This window comes from Grus americana, chromosome 14 (genome assembly GCF_028858705.1).
Source record: "Grus americana isolate bGruAme1 chromosome 14, bGruAme1.mat, whole genome shotgun sequence".
In the NCBI taxonomy this organism is placed as follows: domain Eukaryota; kingdom Metazoa; phylum Chordata; class Aves; order Gruiformes; family Gruidae; genus Grus; species Grus americana.
Window position 1 is genome coordinate 6,451,078 of NC_072865.1, and position 26,892 is coordinate 6,477,969.

The window sequence follows — 26,892 nt, forward strand, 5'->3', positions numbered from 1 at the left end:
GCCTCAGTGCTTTCCACAAATACATAGTGCTGCTGGGGGAAAAAACAGACTGCCTTTGCAAGCAGGTGGTGCAGAAGCATTACAGTAAGAGGAAAGGATGGCATTGAGATATTGTGTTACTTTACTCAAAAAAAAAAAAAAAAAAAGCTATTTGCAGCAGCACAGAATCAAACTGATGGAAGACTGGCTTAGTTGCTTTTGTCACTTTCCTCCTTCTTGCCCAATACAGGAAATACTAAGAGTTTGACTCAAAAGCCATTTATTTTAACATATTCACTACTTAATTTCTCTTCCTACCTTTGTAAATTCCTTCTTTCCCAGGCCATCTCTCTGCCCTTTCCAATGTCAGACTGTGCTTTTCTCTAACCCGTCACTTTGCTCTTCCCTTATCTCTCACTAGTCCTTCACACTACCCCCTCCTGATCACTTTTCACCCAGTGCCCCTTCATCTCCTAGATGCAGCACTGTGATGGTAAAGTAAAACTATCTGAATAAAGAAAATTGTTCATGAGGTTTGTCTTTTGCTAGAATCCTTCTGGCTTTTGCTTACAATACTTATTTTTCACTTACATAATGACATTCACAAAAGACAGACATTCCTCAGGCATGTAAGCCTAGGACAGGTGGCTGCCTTATCCCTCTGTGCACTAAAAGCTATAGGTATGTCGACAGGCTGCTGGTACTGAACATATTTCTCTCTGAAGCACAAAATGAATAATAGAAATTCGACTGCATTGTTTGTAATATTTTTCATTTTAGTTTATTTTTAAATTGGCCACAGCTTCCCACCTGCCACAAAACTTCACATCACAAATATGGTCTTTCGCTACAGAATTTTAGGTGCAACTTGCTCAGCTGATGGTAGGTTTTGCCTGCTGTGTGTCTGCCCAGACCAGACTCCTCTCTACTGACGCAAAGAGTGACAGATCACACTTAACTGCAGAAAACAATTGTGGTACCAAAGGGAAATGCTACTTTTAAATTGATGAAAGCAGCAGGGGTGTCATATGTCAGTGATTCCTACTGTCTAATGATTATAGCTTCCTTAACAGGCACGGTAAGAAAAACTAGCCTTTCATTTGCTTCCTCTTGCTCAAGCCATTTTCTCCACAGTTTTCTTGCATTTTCTCCTCTGGCTTAGAGACTCTCTTGTAAGGTGGTATGTGTGGTGGTTTTGTTGTTGCTTTTTTTTTTTAAATCTAACTTTGAATGTTGCACTAAAATGAGAGGTTGAAGTATCAGGAACTATAAAGGGATTAAACCTCCAAAACAAGATTGGGGAAGAAGCATCTCAAATGCTGAAGACTAAAGGGTCTTACATGCAATCTGAAATCTACTGATTGGCCCTTCGTCTACAAAAATAAAAATGTCTTGTGGAAGGCATTAATCCCAACGTTTCTGTCTAGCCAAGATGGTTTTGCACTGAACTCAAAGCTGAACTGCAGCAGATAAAAAGTGAGATTTCAAAAAGAGAAGTAGAAAGTGAACATAAAAGTTATCATACAGCCTTCAGCAGGAATGTAATCTGAGCCTCCACTGACCTTATATTCTTGTGAAAAAGAGAACAGAAAAGGATCTACACAAGAGCTTTGATATCTCTTTTACAAGGGAGATAGCACCGGGGAGGTTGTGCTGAGATGGCAGCCAGGTGTGCCTTCATCCAGCTCCCTGAATGTGAAAATGACTGAACTGTAGAAAAGAAATACACACACATCCACATGACCAAAAGCTCCCAAATCTTTACAAATCCAAGACCAAGGTCTTCTATTTCCAAATATTTTAATGGGTGTTTCTAAACAAACATTTGCAGGGTATATTAAGGAAACAACAACACTGAGAATCTAAAACAGTTCATTGCCTCTCACAGTCCAAGAGGTAAAGAACAGAAAAGTAAACTGAATTAAACTTCTGGCTTCAGAAGTAGAATGCACACATATTTCAATCATTAAGATATAAAATAATACCATTTGACTTTTATGATGATAGAAATTCATTATGCATTAGAAGAAAAATATTCCAGCTATTCAGAGCAGCCTGCACTGCAGGAGGATTTAGAAGACCGATAATGAGCTCTTATGTGCTGCTGCGTGACTGAAGCTCAACTCCAACACCATGACTTTGTTGCTTCTAGAGTATCATACACTATTTATATACCAAATAGAGGCCAAACTACTGGATCTTGGCTGCATATATACAACGTAACTTACATGTATTTTTTTGTGTCTGGAGATAAGGAGAAAGCTTTGCATTTCAGAATACAAGGGAAAGATGTGCTTGGTAATGCTTAACACTACCAAAATGTACTGATTCATCAAAACTAATCACCAGGTAGAAAAGCACTTAAAAGCATTTCTCAAAAAGCAAATATCCCAAAACAACTCAAGAATGGAAGTGAAATGGAAACAAACTGAAAACCTGTAAATGTCAAGAGAACAGCATAAAAAGAGGAAGAAGTTACATTTTAAGTACCAACGCAGAATATCCAGCAAGTACGAATCTTCAGGCGCAAGCCAAGAACACACTGCACTGGAGAGACCAAAGACAGATGATAGCACTGTGGCTGATTGATGTCAGAGGAGGTATGAAGGTTGGAAAGATCGCATTTCTGTTTCCTACAGAAACCATCAGCCAACGTTGCACATCTACTGTGCAGAATGCTGCAGCTGTACCTGGTTCATTATACTTAAGGTTTTTTGTGTCCATCCACCGCTCAGTCCTCAAATCTGCACATGCACCCCTTAATCTTAATGGCTCCACTGCTGATATGCCCAAACCGCCCATCTTCAAGATCATAATCTTTTGTTTAATCTCTACTGTCATACCAGTGCCAGCACCCACCTTCACACCTTCTGGTATGATGGTCTAAATTAAAGTGCCTGTTATGAGGACTAGAAACATCTAACAAGTGTGTCTGAAAATTACAATGCACACATTACATGAAATGAAGCAAAGGAGCACAAAGAAAGAATAGTTTCCAAACAAAGCAACTTTACTAGCTTACTTGCATGGTAAAATGCGAACAACATCATTCTGCTTGTAACTCTCAATGCAGACAGCACAATGATCAAAGTCTGGGTCTGTTTCCTAAAATGAATAAAATGAAAATTCAAGTCAAGAGTTGAGGCTATGACAAACGTAAAAGTAGTTGTGACTAGTACATGAACTGCATTGTACCAAGTGGCTGTTACTAAGAAGATACAAAACCAATGACTGGGTTATTATATTCCAACATGACTTGAGAAAAGTATCTCATATGTACAAAACCCTCCCCTCATTTGGAGCTGGTAAACAACAATTTGAAACATAGGCTAAAGCCTAAGATGTTTCTAATATTCAGTTGAATCACTATAAAATATAGTAGTGAATTTCCTAGTGACTTTACTTCAGCTTGGAGCTTTCTTCTTTCACGATAAGAATCATGGAATTCCCTTTTATAACCAGAACTAGCAATTTTTATTTATTTCAGAGCAGCCTCATATTTTTGACTGCTGCTTACTTGCTGCATTATCATCATTCTTATCCAGACATGAAGGTGGGAATCACTGACTGGCTCCTCTCTTACTCTGTTTTCCAGAAGTTATGATTTTTTTTTACAATTATTTTTAAACATGAGAATTTAAAGTTTCTAATGCAAAAGGGCTGACTTCATTTGGATGTAGCTATAGCATCAGCCATATATATTTAAAATATTTGGGCATGTGACACAAAACAGGCTGTGCCTTCTCTCAGTTCAAGTTCATTAGCCTTTTCAATGCCAGCCAGCTACTAGCGAGACAAGAACCACAAGAGCCACTCCCTGGTCAGCACCAGCCAGTGCTGCACGCAGAGAATCCCGACGGGCTGCTCTGATGAAGGACAGGTCTTCTCCTACCCTCTTGTTCACCTGCGTGTGCATCTCATGCTGTCTGTACTGCAACCTACATGTCACTTGCCAGTTTTGAATTTATGCTGTCAAGATGACAGCATCTTTTCTTTTAATATGGAAAAGCTCCCATTATCTATATGTACTCCCATACACACAGAAGAGATTTAGCACAGTGGGCTGTCTTGAAATAAAACTACATAGGGAGGAAGAAAGAGCAGAAAGACATTTTTTTTCTGCCTTCTCTCTGGAAGCAAATTTTTGCATCATTTCCCAATCTTCTGTTGCTGATAGTGTTGATAAGATAAAAAGGAATCACACTAAAAAGGCCCAAGGAAATAATCTTCTCTTAAAAATCAAGTCATAGCCAGAATTCTCTTGCCTTTTGCAAGTTAAAGACCAAAAATTAAGCAAGATTAAGTGACTATTTTTTCCTTTCAGAATTAAAGACAAAGCTCATAAAAGTGGAAAATGTTTAGGACTCAACACACCATAATATTTTAGTTTGTATACTGGCCAGAAATATTCTTGGAGTAACATTTACTATCTTTAAATACCTGTTTATACTCCGCCTCAGATTACTGAATTTTCTTATTTTACACACGAGATTGTCCTTTATCACCTGTTTATTTTTACTTTACACAATTTACATATGCAATTATTCCAAGCTTACAGAATTCCACATAAACAAAAGTTAGCCCTATGTACTCCTACCAGTGCAAAACCCCAGCCAGCTAGCACACAAAACCGCTGTCAGCCACAGTTGCCAGATGAAGTTCAGGTAGTATTTAAGCAAGAAAAACTTCTTTGAAACGTACAGACTTACAGCATACATTGATACGAAAAGCTACACAAGATACTGTGGCAAAGGACAAAGTAAGCCTCCAACAAGGAAGGCAAGGTCATAAATCAGAAGGAGAAAGGAAAAACTGAGATTGTTTCCCCTGGCAAAAATTAAACATGATGCTCAAGTTTACTATGTTGAAATCTTATTATACCTTATCACCCTTCTTTACTGTCCTGGTTGTCAATTTACCGATGGCTTTCTTGGCAGCATCTCCAAGACGACGCTAATAAAGTGACAAAGAAAAAAACACAAATTAACCCTGATAATCAAGCTTCATTACTGTCCTTTATAATGACTTATTTGGGCTCAATACTAACATTGCAATACACACTATGGCAGTAGGCCAACACAAGACAAAAAGCATATGCAGCAAAGCCCATAGTTAGAGATTTGTCAGGAAGGCAAAAAAACAACAGTTGAGCCCACAAATGCACTCAATAAGCATGGACCGTATAAAAGTCCACAAAAGTGATCCAACATTTGTGTGACAAAATTAATCAAACCCAGCCAGCAGGATAAAAGCTGAAGCAACATGCCCTCCTGATGATTTCCATTATATTCTGCTCATGTTGCTTTTTATTCTGTGTGCTATAATATACCCCTTGTTCTCTTAAGCTTGAATTATTATTCCCCCCCCAAGCAAGCTGATCTTATTCTGAGATGTGAGAGATCCTCTCAGTGTAACCTAGTTTCTCTCTCGCTATTACCTGAAGCCACCAGGATCTCAAAAAAAAAAAAAGTCATGAAATCTAAATAAGCCAATACAGACTTAAATAAAGCTGAAATGAATAGTGGTTTGAAGATGAACCTCAATGTGAATGCAGAGGCCAAGCTATTTGTTGTTGTTTATGCTGTTTTTATGACCGCTACTGTTGGAAGGAAGGAGCCATTTCTACAATTCAAGTGCCGATTCCTACTGCAGTGCCCAGTTCCCAGCCAACGAATAACGGCTCTTTGCCAGCTGGTCTGTGGGAGCCCAAAGACGGAGCATCGAGTGGAACAAAGCTTGTGCCTTCTTGTTTCAGGAACCTGAGACATCAGATTTGGTTTACATTGACTGGAAAAAGGGAAGGTCATGTATTTTATCCTTCACCTCCATCTTGTACTAAGTACTCTGCCTTTGAAAGAGATTGGCTGTTTCTGAAGAATGTAATCAAAACCTCCCACAAATGTGCGGGTTTTGTGCCCACCTTTATACAGTTGAAAATCGAATCCTTCACAAGGAGTACCTCCGCCCATATCATACACTTTCTCTACATACAAACTGAAACTAAGGCGGCTGGTTTTATTTGAGAAACACAAAGACCTCAGATGTCCACTGCAACCAAGTGTTGTGTATCACCATTATTCTAGAATTTTTTTTGGGTGTGGTTTCCACAGAAGAACAGCTCTTATATTTTTTAGAGCATTAATTTGAAAACAACAACAAAGCAGATACTCAGTCTCAACTACTGAAGTATATCCACGTAGGGAATGCAGCATCAGAAATAGAGCTGGGATTGGGAAATTATATGCTTCCTGGAGTCAGATATCTAATCCTAACTTCAACATGCGAGAAATTGGTCAAATTAAGCAAATCTAAATTACATGGCCTGGAACAAGCATATTGGCCTGAGAACTTAATGACACAGAACACACTGGCACACCACTGGAATAGTAATCACACTTTTGGTTATGCAATGATTATCTAAGAGAGGAACCAGGTTGAAAAGGATTTAACTTAAATGCTCAACACTCCAACAAAGTATTCGAGGGTAGTATTTACATTTAGTTGTAGTTCATATACAATCATATGCAGTACAAGAAATTTTAAAGAAAGATTATTTTCTTATTGGAAGCATAATATTTCAGCAAAACTCTTCCAAAGGGTATACATGTTCTCTTACATAAATCTGCTAAATAATAATGTTCATCTCTTCCATTTAAGAGATCCATCTCTTTCATTTTCTAATTTTAAGAAATACTTTCTTCTGCTAACATTGGAAATGCTCAGGATTTGCTATTTTGATAAGTTAGGGCATAGGCATACAGCATATGCTTGCTTTTAAACCCCAGAACTTTCTTGATGGAAAAAGGCCACCACCACATGCAAGTGTTTCATACCTCTGGCGGAAGTACACAAAAGTAGTGATGTGAAATGTCAGTATCTACTTGCACTATCTACAAAACAGTATGTTTTTGATGTGTTTCGGTTTGGTTTTTTTTTTTTAAGGTGCGCCTCAACATAACTAAAAAACAAGATCATAGCCTAAACCAAGTTATTTCATCGCTAACAGTACAGCTTTCTCTCTGTGAAAGCTCTCAAAGCTCTTTAAAAATAAGCTGTAGCTGTCGCCACCTTCTTATTAAAGTTTAATAAGCTCAGCTTTTTAAACCACATAAAATTTTCATCAAGTTTCTCCTGACCTTTGTGAAAATCTAAAGAAAGAAAAAAGGTCATAAGAGCCCTTTCCCCATGGAGCAACTGTTTTGAAACACGGACATTTGGAAGAAGCCTAGAACCATGTAGGGGATGCAGTAGGCACAATTTAGTATTCCACAGACATTCATTGAGTTACAGTTATATTTAAACTTTCACCATCCCAAGGGACCACACTAAGTACCGGTTACAGTGTGGTCATTTAAGAATGACATCCTTAGGAAAAACTACAGGATGCCCGTGGGACCTGCAGCATCAGACACTATTTATAGAAACTAAAAAGGAAATCCTTTGTCACAACTGAAGCTTTATAAGTTTGCATTTGTTTTAGGTTTGACAAAACACCAAAGCACTGCCTCAGAGTGAGCTCCTGTCTATTAGTCGTAATTCAGGGGGAAAGGGGGGGACAGTGAGTAGAGGTCAGCAGCTCTGTAAGTTAGCCTTGACAGAGATATACAAAGGCAAAGAGAGCACAGCAGATTTCCTGAGGTTTACTGATCCTTCTCAATAAAAGCCAAGGCACACTGCGGAGGCAGTGAGTCATTAAGTCCACACTAGTAAAACATTTACTTCTAAAGTTTAATCCATATTTGAGTTGATGACTTGAATTAGTCAAGATCCAAGTATGACTATACTTAATTCAGTTTTTAAACAAATTAAGAGTTGAAAAAAAGAATGTAAGAAAGGCATATTGGACAAAGTTTTACAGAAAATATATGATCAGGAGAATTAGGCAGTCCATACCAAGTGTGATCTTGAATAAAGTTGAAAGTTAATACAGATCACTAAGCAGCTCTATACCTTAGTTTTCTTACCCTAACATTCATGACAGATTATAGTTTGCAAATACCTCTATACAACTTCTGAATTACCCTAACTATCACTGAAGCTATCCTTAAGAACATGGATAGAATTCATAACCTTATCTCTGTTCCCCTATACGACACAATTTCATTCACAATTTAACTTTCCTCCCCATTCCCAACGTATATACAGTATGTAGTATTCAGCCAGCGTAGATTCTATCTTCCTCTTGGACTTATACTCAAAGCCCAAATATTTTGCTTCAGTTCTGTTCTTTCCTGCCATGAAATGAGATCTTGTACTGGTGCTGCTAAGGATGAAAACACTTTGCTATATAAAAATCCTTGTCTGGCGACATGCTCTGCCTCGGAACAAAGAAGTTCTGAACAGTAGTTTGATGGGCATTCCTGAGAAATTATTTGTTCTCTGTTGACTACTGTATACAGAAATATCACCTCCAGAACTTAAAAGAAGAAAAGGAGTCACCTTACCTGATTCCTGTCACGTGCACTTGTGTACCTGATCTTCTGGATGAAGTAAAATATTAACCATGCTGAAGAAATTATCATCAAAACAATGAATGATATCGACACAAAGACTAGAGAGCCCCGGCTGAAGTTTTTTGGAGGAACACGGGACCCCACTGCTATTGCCATCAGGACAGAGATATTCTTTTCCAAGTAATTCAGGATCTCCTTAACCTTTGATTCTGTAATCATGACAGCAACAATGTCTCCAGTTCCTATAAAAACAGAAAAAATATTTAATTTACATTTAAAATTAACATGGCAGGCTGCTCACAAGATTTTCCAAATGCAAAGCCATTTGACAACTGAGATATTTTAATCTAAGCCATCTATGGCACGTGGAACATGCTACTGGGCAGTCAACTCATGGCTTGTCCTTCAAACCATGAAGATTTTCATGGTTTCAAATTAGGGCTTTAACCTGCAAACTGTCTGCAGCTCCACACAGAGCAACAGACCTCTACCAGTGGTTACACAGTACTTCCCACATTATAATTAGTATGTGCAGTCTGAACTAGCTTTCAAAAGTACATTTGTTCCAGATTTGAAGCCATGAATACCTAAATAGGCAAATCACAGAAAACCATTTAGAAGATGAGTTCAATGCTATTGCTAGAGTGGTCTTAGCATACACAGTGCTGCATACAAGTTGGTCTGGAAAGTTATGCAAGTTCTGCTGTGTGGTTCTGTGGCTTTCACAACCCACCAAGGTTGTCAAGGACCTGTAAATCGCAATTACAGCACAGAAGTAACAAAGTCAAACTTTTACCTACATCACTTCAAGACAGAAGCGAAAGTAAAGCGAATAAGTCTGGCTGCAAAGTAGAAGAGAAACAAAAAAACTTGGCAGAAGTTTGAGTGCTGATTTTATCACCCATACAAAGACACACTCGATGAGATCACAAAGAGGCTGTCAGCTTCATCAGCTCCATTTTGTATGTGTAGCCCATCTGGTTTTCATAGCGTCTTCCTCTAGACTATCTCCTGTCCCAAAGGGAAAACTATTGGTGCAAGGGTAATAAAAAAATCAAATCACAAGACTTGCTGAAAAAGAACAAAATCACCTGCAGAGCAGAGAGCGCACCTATGTTTTAAAAGCAGAGGATCTTGAACTCAGGGCAATTTGAATCTAAGTTCAAAGAAAGCAAAATTTATAGGAAAACCAAAGCCAGAAAGAAAAAAGCCTTATGAGTGCCATTATTATTCACCCAGATCTATTTGCTTCCTATACTAAAATCCCTTTCAAGATTTATTTTCAAAATGCTTGCAAAGTCTGCTCATCTGTTTGCTCCATCTGCTTGCTCCAATTCACATTCCCTCAGAGAGGAACTGTATAATGCAAGCGACTTCAGCACTGAGATTCTGGATTTAGAGTGGATTTAAGTTACAGAGAACCTAGTGTGACAGTGAGAACATGAGGTCCTATTTTAACACAAGGAATTTGTTCAAAGTCTTAAAAATCAGATTTTGACTAAAAGAAGCTACTCTATCCACAAAATGATGTATAAGGCTCAAAAGAGCAGCATCTTTGAAACCCAGGGCACAGTAAGTCAGGATGACAGGCCCTGGGATAGCTACATAATTTTCCAAATTGGGGGCTTCAGAGTTGTGTAACAGTTTTAAATGTTATCTTATTACTCTTTCCATTCACCATACCAAATAGTAATTTTTACAGTCGCTATCCTCAGTTTTCAGAGCAAGTTCCCTAACGTTGGTACTGTGGATTGTATTGACAGAACTACTCAGAAGAATCAAAGCTGATAATATAAGAAATTAAGAATTGCACAATAATTTAAAAAATTTTCCACAGCACCAAAATTGTTTTTTCCCCAAGAAATTTCAACTTTTCTTTATTTAAAATTGAAATGGTAAAGACATTCGTGCCTTGTCCTAGTAACATGAGTCTAAATAGGAAAAGAATACTCAAGTGTTTCCTTCTGAAGGAGTATTTTTGAAACAAGAGTCACAGTAACTCAAAAGCTTTGAATAGCAAACAAAACCCAACACAATTTATGGACACAACTTACTTAATCACTAATACCACAGATTCACACAAGGTCCACTTTAGTCCAGCTCTCCAGAGACACTTCAGTTCGAGACATACTGAGTTTGCTTTCATGCAATCTAACCAAGATATTTAACATGTAGCAAAGCTCAGAAACAGAGTAAAAATCCATCACTTGATTTATTTTCAGAGGACATCTACTCAGATTCCTATTTGTCCAGTTGGGAAGAGTCCCTGTCCAGACTTGCAGCACTTAATGACAGGACAAGAGCCACCTTTCCTGCAAGATTCTGTACGTAGATGCAACACATGCTCCTGCAACCCCCAAACCCTGCAGCTCAGATGGTGCAAGATCATTCAGGAATAGATAATTTACACTGTTTATATTTTTCCTAGGCTTCACGTCTAGTTCAGATAGTGAAGAAAGGCAGGGAAGGGTGCGGGGGAACCATATTCCCCAGAGCAGATGTTCTGCTAAGCTTCCCCAGTAGGTATTTATTTGCACCAAGGAATTATGTTAGTATCAAAATATCAATCAGAAGCACTCAATGTAGCATTCTGACATGATTTACAGTTATCTGCAAAGCAAAGCTGACTAAGATCTTCTGATACTAATCCAGTTCTGTCTGAATCAAAAACTGAAGCCTCTACCTATTCCCTGCTGCCCAGGGAATGTGACAAAGCTGACAATCTGTCATGTGTTTTATATAAAGCCCAGCACAAAGGGGACCTCTGGCATCACTGCAAAGTGATTTGCATTCCAAATGACTCAACTGGGAACAGCCAAAGAGCTACTGCTGCTTCTGACCCTGTGAGAGCCAAGGAGAACTGCAGAAAAGAAAAATAAATTGTGCCTGTTTAACATACTGAAGCTCAGTGGAAACTGGGACTTGGTTCATCCGTATTTTTGTCAGGAGCATCACCCTAAATAATTTTAGCAAGAGCTCTCTGATTGAGAACAATTGGGGGCAGGAGACGACACTGATTCATTTATTTTAAGCACCTTGAAACCTTGCATTTCTGAAACTTAAGCAGAAAAAAATCCTCAGGTGAACACAGAAAGACTAACAGTGTTTGTAAAAGTTAGAATATGGTCTTACTACATAATCTTAAGAAAAGCAATACTCTCCTCAGCCAAGAACACAGTGTCCAGAGAAAAGAAGCTGGAATGCTAACTAAAGCCAGTGAACTACATGCTCAACCATAGATGACAAGCTAGGACAGACGGTAGGCATAAGATAAATATTGACGCCCTTAAATATAAATCATTTAATTGCTATCATCCAAGCCCAGGCAGCTCTTTCTAGCTTGCAATTTTACCATGTGCATGTTTAATTAGGATAGTTATACAACTCTATGTATGAAGAGGGATGAAGTTGCAATTAATCATTAAATTTGTGTAATATTACATTGGGAGATGAGAAGAGAGAAGGACCTAAAAGCTGAGAAGACACTAAAAATGAGAAGATGGGGCAAACAGCAACATCCAGAAGTTTCCTGTAGAGCTCCTAAGGAAACTGCTTTGCTCTCTCACTAATCTATCCATATCTCCTACCAATTCTAAAAGAGGACATTTAGAAAGTCAATATAAAGTAATCTCAAAGAAAGATTACTAGTCTCATCACAAGCAAATAATTGCTTCCTTTTGTGTTTGTTTTGTTGATTTGTGACTACCAAGCGTCTGTCTGAAGCTCAAAATACGGACATCTATGGCCAGGCTACCAGGCTAAAGACAGGCACGGTTCAAAGAGCAGACTTCAGACACTTTCCATCCATCTACCATCCCTTGGAGGACGCAGGCAATGGCAGCCTGGCATAATGCAACTGCCAAACAAGCTGATTTTCTTTTGTTTGTTTTTTCCCTGGGCTTGTGGACAGCCCAAGCAGCTGTTTGGTCAATACTTCGGGAGGACAGGTGAGATAATTCCTCCTGGGCATCTGAACAACCTGGCACCAAACCACTGCTACTGCAATGCTTCAACCACCTTCTTGCAGGTGAGGAGGACAAAACCTGAGATCCCATCTTGAGCGCGGCAAATGTTGGAAGGGGCACTGAACTAATTTGATTTGATGTAACAAGGTTTGCAGAGAACTGAGAATTAAGTCAGATGGTCATTACAAAGGTTAACACTTTTCTTATGGCTGATATTTTCAGCTAAAGTCCTTGTAATTTCCTAAGTCTTTGATAGTGCCTGCTGACGCTGCAGACACAGCATGAAGCAGATAGACTGCACTCATCTCACCCTTGCGAAAGAACATCGTTCTCTCTTTAAATAGCAGACAATATTTAATTGTAACTGAATCCTTTCATGACTTCATTCTGAAAAACCTGAACTTAACACACATTTATCTGAATAATTCTGCTGGTGGAAATTTCAGAGTACTTCCTTAAAAAAAGCAAACAAAATCCCCACCTTCTTAATAAAGGTAAAAGAATGGTGCAGACAGTCGCTTGCAGGCTGGATTCAGGGCATGATTCACACATTGAAATGCCACAGCCTATTGGACTGCAACAGTCAGAACATCATAATGATAATGTAATTGGAAATAAAACTGCCCATCTCTTCAAACACCAGACTTTCCTATTCTTCTATTAAAATCCCATAACTATGCTAAGCATTTCTGAACACATTATATCAGAAATAAAAATACAGCAACACACACTACTCAGTACCCAGGAAAGGGATCAGTCCTATTACTGTGAGTGACAGATTTCTTGGAATAACATTAAGTAACAGTGAAACCACTCCAACAGAATTTGGGAGCCCACAAAACAAGGAAAATAGGAAAGCACAAATGATGTGCTATGGTTATATATGAAGTTTTGAAAGACCAATTGCAAGTTCTGTGAAAACACCAGAAATCACCCAAGCTGTAGGGGAGCAGAAGCAAGAACTATCCCTACAAGGTAAGGGATTTAGCCACAGAGGATGTAATTCATGGAACTCGCAAGGTGAGGTGAGGAAAGGGAAAAGTCATACTGAGCTGTACGCAAAGCTGTGCTGCTAGAAAAGGTGGGCTTGGGGAGCACAGCTGTTACATATAAATTCCATAGTACTTAACGACATTGGGGAAAAATACACAAGTTATTCAGACACCTTAAAATTTTAGTCTGATACAAAACAGAAAAATTCATCGTGAAGAATAAATCTTACATTCCAAAACAAGCTTTTGGAAAAGCAGACATCAAGAGGAAGAGCCTTGGCATATCTTCAGAGTGATTGAAACAGGTCTAGCTGCACATATTTTTATTTTGATCTAATCAGAAAGTAAACAAGAGCACATCCAAGCTGTCAACACATAAGTGCAATCTCAAGAGTAAAATATGTTGCTTGAGATGTCCCAAATCAAATACTTCTGAAAACAGAAAAAAACATAGTATTTGTCAGTTATTTAGTTCTAAGCAAGGCAAGAATTTAATGCCAAGAATATACATCAATTTTAAAATGAGACTGGATAGCATTTTAAAATATTTGTCTTCCTGTTGCCTTTATAATATTGAAAATGTTGAATGTTTATGTAAACATTTAGGATGCCTATTTTATGTATTGTCAGACACTAGAACATGTTATAACACTACCATGAGAAAATCGTAAAGGACAGCAGTATATGAAACTGTTAACTAAAGGTTAGGCTGTCACAGGATGCAGCAGCTAAATACAACCAGTGCAACAACAAACTATCTCAAAACATTGAGCAGATATTTACAGAAATCACAAGTCTCTTTGCTACACAAACCTATGCAAAACAACCTGAAAAAAGCCCCCAAAACTTCCGAAGTTAAAACTTGAATTCTGACTGTCTACTTGAGAGGACAAAGAAGTAGATATTCAAGTTTAGTGAGGAACAGGCTTTTATGAATTGCAACTGAAATACAGTCAATTTATGTCTGAAGAACACTCAAAACTCTTCTTTGATTGCAGGAAAAAGAGCTTCAACAGATTTTACTGACAGGCTAAGAAAGGGCACTGCACTGTGTCCTCTAAATATGATTTCATACAATTTCATACAATGCAGTGTAGCATGCATTGCTGTACTGCTAATAGATGCGTGATGGACCTTCACAAAGTTCTGCTCCTTTAAGAAAAACAGGCATATGATTGAGGCATATGATTACAAAACCAGAAGCAGCAAGAGTAGCTTTCCAAAGATGGGTGTGACACAATTCAAAATAAATATTAAAGCCTAATCAGATTCTTGTTGTGCTAGCCTGTAGCACATTAAATTAAGTCCATAGGTGATAAATAATAATCTTATAAGCAGAAATTATCTTTCCAATGCCCACTCTCCTTCATTAAACAAGAAACAATGCCTCAGTATAATGTTCTTGCCATATTTTCCATCAGCTTTATGATCTACTGTGACCAAGAGCTCCTAAAAGGAGAGCTAAATAGCAAAATCAGTTGAGGAAACTGTTGGGCCATATTTAGATTACAGCCGCTGACACATTATTTCATAACTCAATTGCTCTATTCGGACACTTAGCGAGACGTTTCTAAGGAGAAATCTGCATAAAGATCAAAACCGGTAGTTACAGCTAAACCCTCCTGCTTCATTCACAAGTCCAAACCACGCTGATACATGTGAGATGGTGGAGCTATACCCCTGGATTTCCTCAAACTTGACAAGGTCCAGCTGCCTCTCCGCTACACCCAGTGTACCCCGCTCAAGAAAACCAACACTTACAGTCCCTCAAAGACACAATACAGTATTGGTATGTAGAAGAAAGGTGTTGGACTTCGGCTTCAGTGCAGATCATTTCCTCTCCATCAACCTCACCCTGAGAGCTCCTTTTTATCTTCTATCGCAAGTCATATGACACTAAGCACTGTTAGAAAAATTAAGATCCTTCTATTAAGTTACAAGATGCACCCACCTCTTCTCTAAGCATCCCACAAGTTCCTGAATCTCTGCCCCACCTTGACTTTTGAAAGCAAAACCACGCTACTTCAATGCCTCTGATGGACACCAGGAGGGCAGATTCATGGCTGGGCTGAGAAGGGGTGAGCACCGGAGGAGAGAATTTATATATCCCTGGAACCACAACTGCCACAGAGTTCACTTAAAATGGTACAGACACTGGGGTTTGTTTTGTTCCTCCCCCACCCCACTTCTGACTGCCTTGACTGTTGTACTTATATTACATATTCCCTTTCTGTAGAAGGACTTTTATCTTCTGGGAATTACATTTATATATTATATATTTTTAATGCACATAACCTTTTGTGTTCTTTATCTAGGCTTGGTTTTCCCTAGTGTAAGGGAACAGCAGACATATGTTGCAATGATTTTACAGACATTTCACACAATGTTCTTCTCTTTTAGCAATGCTTCTTTGCATCTACTTGCACTACATTTTTTTTTGAAAAGGAAGCGGACATTCCACTTAATGCCGGAAGAATAAAAAAAACTTGGTACAAAGGAATTTATCATTTTGTCATCCCCTTTCCACAAGCTGTGCACAGATTCTCTTTTTCTTTCACATAGCTTTACAAGGCATTTAACTATGTATTACGGTGAGTAAACTGCATTGGCAGTCCCAGTTAATGAATACTTTTACTGTTAAGGTATTAGCATGCTAACAAAGTAGACCGAATTTTATATTCAAACGTTGAACAAATGCAAATTAATAAAAAGCAGAAGAGTCACATTAAGTTTTGACTAGGGAAATGGTGTAATCCTAACATGATACATCACTGAAAAAAGGTTCATGTCACAATGTCACATATTTCCAAAATACGTCTTTCTGTCTTCAAAAGATCTTTCCGCTATTTGAGAACAACCTTTCTTCACGCATACTTCTGAACAGTGTCTAAACCCTGTTACCTTAGATCTGGATTTAACACCCAATCACTGATTACAGTGTCACATTATTCATTAATCAATAATACTAATGTAATGTAGACCTTACCGGTCCATTCATCAATTTACGACACTTGGTGCTTGATAACTAAAACTCTCCGTAATCTTACATTCTGTAGTGTGACCAGGTGCTAGTAGGTGGCTCCCATTTTGCTATTTCTGGATAGCAGTTTGTATTCCACCTAACGGAAGATGGAGCTAAAAACCCCAGGGATTTCTAAGAAGGGTAATCTGTCATGCTCATGTATTTTCTTCTATCCACAGACAACTTCCATACAGATCTACCAATCTGGACAGTCATTCCAAACAAATTCAGCAAAGCATGAAAGAGAAATGGCAAGAGCGCCTTACCCAAGGACACTACAAAATATATTTAGAGCTTCATAAATAGCATTTCATAGATTAATATCATAAACGTGATTCCACCGAATCTATAGATTTTGGGAATTACTCTGTTGCTGGAGCTCAGACTTTGGATAAGAAAAAGAATGTAATTACTTACAGTCACTAACAGTCCCGTGGGCCTTTTCACAGTCACAGAACTAATTACCCTTTCAGCTGGCTAAGGGAAAAAATGAGCCTAACTGCTGTTATTTCAGCTGTGGATGAGGCATATACCATGCAGAAACACTGGTAAGAAGTTCTGCAAGGCACTGCAGCTATGTTAGCTTTGTAAAGGAGTTTCCCTGGCTTATCTTAAAGACACAAGTGCTTCCTTATGGTCCAGGATCTGTGCTTCAAACACACTCCACGTCTCGTTAAGTGTCAGACATCTCCATCTACTGTGTGACAGATTTTCCTGATGGATACACCTCCAAGAAATGCAGTGGGAAAGCGCATTCACTATGATGCTGTTGACACTTGTTCCCCATATTTTCAGTTAGCAAATACAAACAATATAAAATGATCAAAGATATGGAAACTAAGGTTAGACTATTGATTGTTTTGCCTTTTTTAAAGCTTCAACTTTAATGACTCATCTTTCCTTCCTTTTCACTAGTATTCCAGGGTAAATTAATAATAATAAATTATAACAACAATATAGTAATAATACAATAAAATTAGTTTTGAGCTGTGGATTAAAAGCAGGTCTCTGCAATCCAGGGAAAGTTTTGCAGTGGATTTGGTACAGAGCCGAAATATTCGTCATCGCACATTTGTGCAAAATAATCTGCAATGCACCCTGCCATAGCTTTCATGCATCAGTTCAGCTTACAGTTACATAAAAAGACATTTGTGAGAAAAAGGCAAGCAGCAGAGGAAGAGATGTACTGCATGCAGTGAGACTGCCACAACAGAGGAGAGTGGCGTTTCAACTGCCGGACCTCTGCAGTATATACACTGTGCACTGAATTAGGGCAAGAATGAAGAATAGCCATTAGATGGCAACAACTCCAAATTACTTCCTGTCCCTCCTGCCTCTGACCCAGTGACCTAAAATAATCCACATAAGATACATTCAGTTTTACCACAGTTCAAAGCAAGTACAGACCTTGCTTCCTGTGCTAGTGTGCTTTCAAAGAGAACGTAGGGCCATCAGAAATCATCCCCTTGAAAGGAAACTGTTTCTGGGAGCCCGCATTGGGCAGCTCTCCCACAGTACTACAGCAGGGTAACGTCACCTTCTGCGCACATCACGGAACAGAAACACCTTCTTGCAGAAAACGAGTGCATTGTTTCTTCAGAAGTGCAATGAAGATCGAGCCTGATGAGATGGCTGCAGCTTGTTCGAAAGACTTTAAAAGATTTACCTGTATCAGGTAAATTCTCTGAAAAAAGGTATTATATTAGAAGTTGCTTAGATACTTCAGGAAATTTCTTCAGCACTGGTAAGCAGTAGTTATTGGAACCTAGCAACTTCATTTTGACACTCTCTTCTATATTTATTTTTTTCTGTTTATATTTGTTCCATAAATTCAGAGTATGAAAATTTAACTTTAGAGGCTTTTTGGCTTATATTACTTTCTATAAATCCAAATAAAAGTCTAGATTTTAACAGAGAAGTTCAATATAAAATTCAACTATTTTGTACTTGACAGGACTCCACCACACACAAACAAAAAAAGAATTAAAATGCTATTTTACCTGCACTTCCTTCCTATTCCAATAATTGATTATAAAGGAGACAGCTACTACATATTTTCTCTACCACATAGGCTCTTTTTTTACATTAGACAATATTTGTTCTGCTTTAACAGAAGTAGCAAGCAAAACCACTCATAAAACTGCCTTCCTGCCAGTGATATCATAGTCTAACATAACCTATGCTGGGAAAGATGTCCTTCACTTAGGTTGATAGAGGACATCTACAAGAATGTGCATTAAGTTTCTTTTACATGCACACAGTAAAACATACAAGGATACACACAGAGAAAAAGAAAATAATGTTGCAAATAACATTAACAGAAATAGATTTGTTTTTAAAAAAGTTCAACTCCTTAAGGTCAATATCTACTTTAACACTCAACTCCAAGTTGAGAGAACAGAGACTTAGTGGACTATCACACAAGAAAAAGAGAAATCTGATATTAGCAATAGAAATCGTTCATTTGACATGGTGATGACAGACTGATTCAAGAATGACAGTTGTTATCTAGCCACCAGAATGAATTTACATTCTGCTAAGTAATATGTTGTGTACGAACAAATTTCCATAAGATTAAAATTTTCAAATATGTCTTCAAGTGTAAAATAACTTGGATACAATATTAATCCCGTAGGTGAGAACTGCTTACTGAGCTCTTTTCATAGGGAATCACCTCCCTGCAGGTGGGCAACATACATAAATCTATATAATACTTATTTTTAGCACAGACATTGCCTAAGCTGGTGATTGGAATTCATGCAAATATCAAAAATATCAAAGCGTGCAGTTCACAGAATGTGCATTATCAGCAGTTGCCACTTTTCCATCTCTTCACCAGGAAGACAGAACATTCCTAAGGTTTGGTATGCAGCAGTATAAAAATTATGTTACAGTGATATAAAATGACAAAAGGTCTATTTTTACCTGTTTACCCAAAGAAAACGGAGAGCCATGAACCTGGTCATCATAATACAGCTGCAAAATTGTCTTGTGGTGGATGCATTTTTAAAAGCATAGAGGAATACTGCACAGCACTAGACATCGTATGGAAACAAGACCAACGTGGTGGCTCACCTTCATTTTCGCTTTATATCAACTCTGTTTAACACGTATTTAACTGAATCAGAAGCAGAACAGCTATCAAATACACAGGGTCAACTCCTCCCAACCTTTAGGGATAGAAAATACTAAAGTGATGTAGCACACCAGAATATCTAATTAGTAGATGACGTGGTGGTTCACCACCTAAAAAGCATACAAGCAGTGATATAGTGGAAAAGGAAGACCAGAGAGTGCCCTGAATGTAAGACTGCTTTACACACATTTGTCTGAATATGCTCATCATGTACATATACGTTCATGAATCTGTATCTCACTTGGAATAATTCTCACGGATAGGAATGCTGGATCCCAAATCCTCCCTATGTTGAAGCTAACACCAAATGACTAGTCTACTTCTGTTACACACACTTGCATCAAGAAAACAGGAAGTTTTTTATGGGAAGCTCTGCAAAGCACAGATTGCTAAGGAGATCCCTTACATGGCCATAATGCAATCAAAACAAAAGCTGTGGAGCGACATTCCTCTTCATTACAGTGTGGTGCTAAGGTGGATCTTCAGTTCTAAATAATTACTTTCAGTCTGTCACATAGTTTGAACACTTCAAGTTCAATACTGAGATAGTGCCTACAGTCCATATCAATAACAGAGATTCCAGTATACCAGGGACTGAAAACATGCAGCTAAAAAACCAGTATCTCAAATACCCAAAGATAAAATATGCATCATCTCCAGTAATTACATTTTTTTTTACAGCTTGCCATGAGTAAGAATAAATATTTGGAAGTCAACATGCTGAAGACAGTATTAGCTTTTTTCCAAATATCAAGTATCCGAACAGTTGCCTGACTAGCTTACAAAACATCATTTTAACCACAGCAGCTCTCACATTTTATAACCTGAGACATTATTTCAACCTACCAGAACCACTGGACCTATTGATACGGTTTCAAAGGCAACACACAGGTCTTCAGAGCTGAAACACTGAGTGAGCTAGGATTTTTCCTAATAAGAGACAGACACCATCCCATTGCTATGCAAGCACCTGCCAAATCTAAGAGCATTACCAGAAAGAAGGTATGAAAATGAAAATCAAACCCATTGTATGATTTAACATGTATTAGAGCAAACAATGCTAGAGCTGTATTGTTATTGGTAGTCTTTTTTTGTGCCACGGTAAGACACTCCAGGCCACAGGCATCACAAATTGCTAAGCAGCCTTCAGACCTTACAATCTTACAGGTACTTCAAAGAAAGACCAGAGCAGAAGGTTTAGGGGGGTATTACATCAGAGAGAGAAGTGGCAAAAAACCACAAAAGGAAGGTGGTAAAAAGTGTTTCACTAGAACATGGGACTTTTTGCCTGCAGATTACTTGCAAAAGTGTCTAAGGAAGGCACCTAAGACAAAAATGGATTGTCAACAGGCTTTGAATTGCAACACAGAGGTCAAAATCTCCCCAGAAAACTCCTGTCGTATACAGAAATGGGAAGGTCAAACCCCACTAAGCGAGAAGCAGCCACAAGTCATTTCCCTTGTAAAAACCAAAGAAGCAACCATAGCACTTCTTTAGTAAAAGAATTCAATTCTAATTGCCTGACAATATGCAGATAAATAGTTAGGAAATTGCAGTTTCCAAGCAACCCCCTATGCTTAAAGAAAAAGGACTGAAAATATTCTAGGAAAAAAAAAATCAGCTAGCAGTACAGACATCAAATATAGAAATAGGCCTTTTCTGATGAAGCTAAATAATTCCAAACTGAGAAAACCTTCTGGGAAATGGAAAAATGTAATTATCAGAGTTGTGAAAATAATTTTTAACCAAGGAAAACGTTTACGCATGAGGTTCCCACTGGCTAAAGTAACTCACCAATGACAGTGAAATTTTACACATAGATAGCCCTAAAAAAGTAGAAATCTGTAGAAATCCGGAATTTCAGCATTATTCTAGACCAGCAATAGTCTAATTCTAGACAACTTAGAAGCGACTGCTCTCCGAATCCCTAAGTTTTGTTGATTCCTGTATGGCACTCAAAGACACACTGTAGAAAGAGAACCCTCTGTAAAGTGTCATTAAAAAGAGCATGCAAGCTCAGATCCTGATATAACTGTTAAGATTTGAAAGTCCCCACCATAACAGCCAGTTGAAGACACGCTACTATGAAAATTCATCGGGTACAGATGCTTTATAAAATTCTAGACCTTCCATTATATGTTATCTTTTCTTCTTCAGCAAGGTTTGAAACAGATTGCTCCTAAGACCTTACAGATATTTCCTCACTCCAAAACACTCATATTCCCACTGCAGAGGAAAAGTTCCTCATTGGATAAGATGTACACTAAATGAAAATAACTTTTCAGAATGATTGGCTTATTTCGCTATATTGCATACATATAAACATCCTTAGAGAACAGGCTATTCCAAATAGCATCATCTGCACACTGCCAAGAGCTCTTTAGGAATAGTTTATATGGCAAAAGAGTACTTGGGCAAAGAAGAATTGTAGTAAAAGAGATTATATTTTATTTACCTTGATGAGTCATCGTGACAGGTTCTTCACTGGATATATTGTTGTAAATGACCACGGCTGTGGCATTATGTGAAGCTGCTCGCAGTATTTTCTCTCTAAATGTACAGTTTCCTCGCTGTAGTAAAGCAATCCACTGCTTGGTGTTTGGTGGAACTTGGAAACGTGTTCGAGGATCACAGCCCAGACGATCTGCAACTGGAACGGGAAATACATTTACACAGATGACAATTTGTTCAAACAGGCAAAACACCCCCACCCTAACTCCAAGTTTTGCTGAATTAACTGTTATGCACTAGCAAGCCACTATCCTCTTGTTAATAAAGCCTAAAGCCAACTGCATTCTTATGAAAAAAAAGTCTTTAAAAAAAACATCTCACACAATGAAAGCTGTGACTATATGCCTGAGAATTAGGCTGACACAAGCTATTTTTAACTCTAGTGCAGCTAGAACAATGAATTTACATTTGAATCAATACCTGCCTACAGGCTGAAAAACATTAGAATATGGTTCCTATGCTGTAGGCATTTACAAAACAGCTGTTTATCAGTCATTCTGGGGAATATAACTTTTTTTTCCTTTCTAATGAAGTCACAAATATCACCGTAGTGGGAAGTATAGCTAAACAAAGGAGATTGTGAAAACTAGATTTCAGAGTTATCTGCCATGTGCAGGTTACTGTAAAAAAAAAAAAAAGGACTATATTAAAAGCTGATCTTGTAAAACCCCAGCAGCCAAGATCAGCTTTTATATATGCACATTTTGTCTACAAGGAAGTGCATTCAAATTGAGAGAAAAAAATGGTTTTGCAAACACGATGCACTCAAGTTGTCAGTTATTGATGGTATAAAGGAAGAAGTAACAGAAATGGCAAATGCCAGATGTCTGAATTCAACAGCATGCAAAGCTCTTCTTTTGTCCTTTCTGATGCTGTAACGTATCCTGAACAACCCAAACCCGCACAAAGCCACATACAAAAGGCACAAAATGTAACGCAGACGATAACCTCACTGTACAGCAGCTGAAACTGATGTAAGACATCTCTGTTTACACAATTGGAAACATACTGTTTAGCCTGATGGTCATATCATTAAAGTATTTTAGAAATTTAGAGCCAACAGTAATAATACGAATATATTTACCCTTTCAAATGCCAAGAGTATAAGAATCTTTGGCTACTAAAAATGGTTGGGATAAACAGTGATTTTTCAAGATATAAACAAACAATTTATTTGCATAATAGCTCTGAAAACATTACAGATCCTAAAAGCAACTCAAATGAAGTGTCCCATAAGATTTTCCTTTTAAAGAAGTGAGATTGTTAGCACACACTATGGGATTTCGGCAAAAGGTCCACCACAAAAAAATTATCCAGTTTAACTATCAGCTGGAAACAAAAGATCTTTTTAAGGACTCTCAGCTTAACATAGCTCGGGTTAAAAACCTGTAACAAAGGAGATTCAAATAGCTAAAGGATCTTTTCTGAAACAAGAACGAAAAATCTTTTGTTTGCCTAAAGAAAACTAGTGCAGAGGAATCTATATTGTGGCAGTCATACAGGAAGTCGTTGCATCTCTTAATTTGGACAAGAAGTGCCTCTCCCTGTTCCCCTGGAAGGAGGGCGGCGAGCCAGATATAAGCACATCCTTTTCACAATTGTTTCTCAGTGCTGTATTGGACATTTCAGACATGCAGGGCTATTTGCTGTATTTTTGTATTTGTGTTTAGTTTTATACAGGGATCAGGGAAAATCAGAAATATAGATGCCTGAAGCTAAATTTTAGAGAGTATTTTCTTCCACTACCCTGACATTATTACTTGAATCCCTTTGGAAATTGCTAGCTAGCGCTGATCCACAGACATCTTTTGGAGCACCGGTGACGGCCATCACAAACAGCAATGATCATAGGAGTGCACTTTCCTGTCGACTGCACTGTCGTAGCTTGTCTTTGTAGTCTTAAATTTAAAGAGAACAATACATTTTTTTAAAGGAATTATAGTTCTTTTTGAAAATGTGATAGAACTATAACACAGCCCGTGTGCAACCAATCCCCATGTCCTCTAATAAGATAAAAGCAGTTTACTGTTTAATGCAAACTTCCCCCTTGTTCAGAATATTTCCACTTAAAAATGCAGGAGGTGGGAAGCAACAGCAGACTCTGATACGAAGTTTCTCAAGCCTTGAAAGCTAAAAATCCCATCTTCCTCCAGTGAAATCAGATTCAAGAATCTCAGGTGCGATACATCCCTTGGAAAATACCATTCGATAAATGGCCATGATTCCGCAGAATCTCCTCAAACTGCTAAAATTAACTCTGAAAGTAGACACTTGGGCCAACAAATTTACTTAAAATATATGGGATGAAGAACAGTAATCCTATGGATTATGTACAGTTTGCTTCAGTACAATCATGCTCAAAACTAAAATACCAAGTGAAAACAAAAATGGCCACATGTAATGGGGTTATTAGAGTGAAAAATCATAAAAGCAGTAAAAAGCAAAAGGCACCTTGAAAAGAGAGGCAGCATTCTCAAAAGTCTATTATACAGTTTAGTTTTACTAAAATTTATGTAGGCACCTTTAAATTTGTACAGCTTGAAATTTTTAGCTTCAAAACTGTCAGAGAAAGTAGTAAGAGATAACAGAAACTGCATCTGTGGGAAAAGTAGTACAAAATTTTCTACCACGGTAGAGATCAAAGTCTCTTTCAGCTGTGGACAGAGCTATGAAACGTTACTGGATAGAGCAACAGGATTAGGAAACAAGATATTAAGAGATAAAAGCTTTCCAGATATAGACCAACAAACACCACTCAAATGCATACAGCATGTTATTCCCAACAAGGTGGATTCAGTATGTCCGGTTGAAAAATTAACAGCCAACAATATTATTTTAGCGCTATTTAAGTAATACAAAAACATTAAGGAAAATCTGGTTGGTTTAGATAAACCTGAACTGAATAACTGCCAGTCACTTGAGATTTAACAAAAAGTCACAACCCGCTTTTCTTTACATTACCATCCTATTTACACCACACAACTGTTAAGTAATCTTTTCACTTTTAACTAAATAAAATTCAGGAACAATAGTGGAAAGTGAGTTTTTCTCCTGGGTTTTTCAATAGATTTAATACACTCTGAAAAAAGTGAAAGTCTTATAATCACGGTCACCCTTTCTGGCATAGCGAGCTGGCTAAAACAAAACGTCTGCTATACACCTAATGTACCAGGCACATCAGTTGGCTTTGCAGGGGACACAGATAAATGAGCAGTGTCAGCAAGAAGCATCATCGATAGCTTTCCATTATCATGTCATCCATGCTCCATTGCCCAAAGTCCAATTAGGATCTAAAAGACTAGGGCGTGCAAGTATTACCTGGATGATGTCCATGCCAGAACGAAAAGCAACTTCAAATTAAATTAAAGTTATTCTAAAACAAATCACAAAGAGATATGATCAGAAGTCACTCATGTAATTTCATAATTTCAGAAGATATAAGCATACAGAAAGCCATCTACGTGTGTTTCCCTATAGGCGTGCTACTCTTCTGGCTTATTTGAAATGTAAGTTTACTCTGCCTTTCCTTTCTCCATGTCTACCTATGTACCACAAATGTGTTGGCAAAAACCCCAATTTTCTGTTAGAAGTGGCAGCCTGCTGAGTTAAAGAGCTACGTACAATGTTGTTGTAAACATCTCCCTTTCCTACTGTAAGCCCCAACACCACAGAAGAGCCTCTTTACAGAAGGATCAGCTGCAATTTAAGTACCTACAGTTAGGCTGCACGTTTGTTCTCAACGTTAGGAGAGCTTCAGTTTCCTCTGCGGAACACACAGGACTGCTCAACTTGCATGTAACTTTTTCTCCTTAAGCATTTTTTTTAAATTCAAAATGCCTTTCTCCTGAAGGACTAATGTTTGTGACAGCATTTTAGGGATTCACGTGAAAGAAATAGTTAATAAATCAATAGATCCAGCCAAGCTTCCTCAACTACTGGAGAAGTATTGGCAAGCTGACATTAGAACAGTAACAGTACTTTCCTCCTCATCTTTTTCAATAGTTTGACCACGTCCTTTGGCCTTCTCCCTGTAACAGTGATAGCCATTTCACAGTCGCAAAAATGAAATTAATAGGTGAACTGTCAGAGGCTTTGTCAGAAGTACACACTTGCCTGAATGCAGACTGGCTCCTCCTACTTCTGAACCATGACTGGCTTTGCTTTCTCTCATATACCGGGTGTTTATGTTGCTCTTGGGTTGCTTAGAACATAGCTGTGATGTCCCAATTCAGCCAAGGTTGCCACACTGACTGTTATCAGACCTTGTCCCCTTTGCACAGAAAAAGGCCAGTGCCATGATCCCATACTCTGCGCATTAACTATTGTATTTTTTTTTTTTGGTTTTTAAAAAGGTCAGCTATCTTGATATTGATTGCATTTTAACTAATACTCTACTCTCCGAGATCATCACCAGTTGCCAGAGCTAGTCTGTCTCAGCTACACATACAGAAATCATTTTAAAGTCTGCCCTTCAATCACTGTAATACAACAGGTGGAGACACACCATCAATATTTTGAGGGGAGCAAATCAAGAGACTTGATGGGAAAGAAAAGAGCACACGGAAAGATGCCATCCCATGCAGCCTGCGCCCCAAAGCATTCCCTCCCCGCAGCAGGCACTGCCCAGGCAGGCGCTACGTAGCACACCTGACTGGCAGAACAGCCAGCCTTGTGCAACACATTAATTATAATCCTATGATAAAATTTCCAAAACAGGAATTCAGCTGGGAAATTTACAGAAGCAACGCAGCAGCACTGATTCTTATTTCAAGGAAGGGTACTAGTTACTTGCAATCCTATCAGGGTTTAATACATGCAATATATATCTTTTCTT

At 38.2% G+C, this 26,892-nt stretch overlaps 1 protein-coding gene across 2 annotated transcripts in view; it reads right to left on the reverse strand.

Annotated features, from left to right (window-relative positions):
- The window catches only part of RNF130 (ring finger protein 130), a 54,642-nt gene that overhangs the window by 22,129 nt on the left and 5,621 nt on the right, over nt 1–26,892 (reverse strand). For both annotated transcript variants that reach the window (XM_054841647.1, XM_054841646.1), the window contains exons 2-5: nt 22,003–22,197; nt 8,424–8,674; nt 4,861–4,932; nt 3,002–3,084 (exon numbers count right to left, since the gene is read on the reverse strand). In XM_054841647.1, coding sequence (XP_054697622.1) covers nt 3,002–3,084; nt 4,861–4,932; nt 8,424–8,674; nt 22,003–22,197 — 601 coding nt within the window. The remainder of the gene's footprint in view (nt 1–3,001; nt 3,085–4,860; nt 4,933–8,423; nt 8,675–22,002; nt 22,198–26,892) is intronic.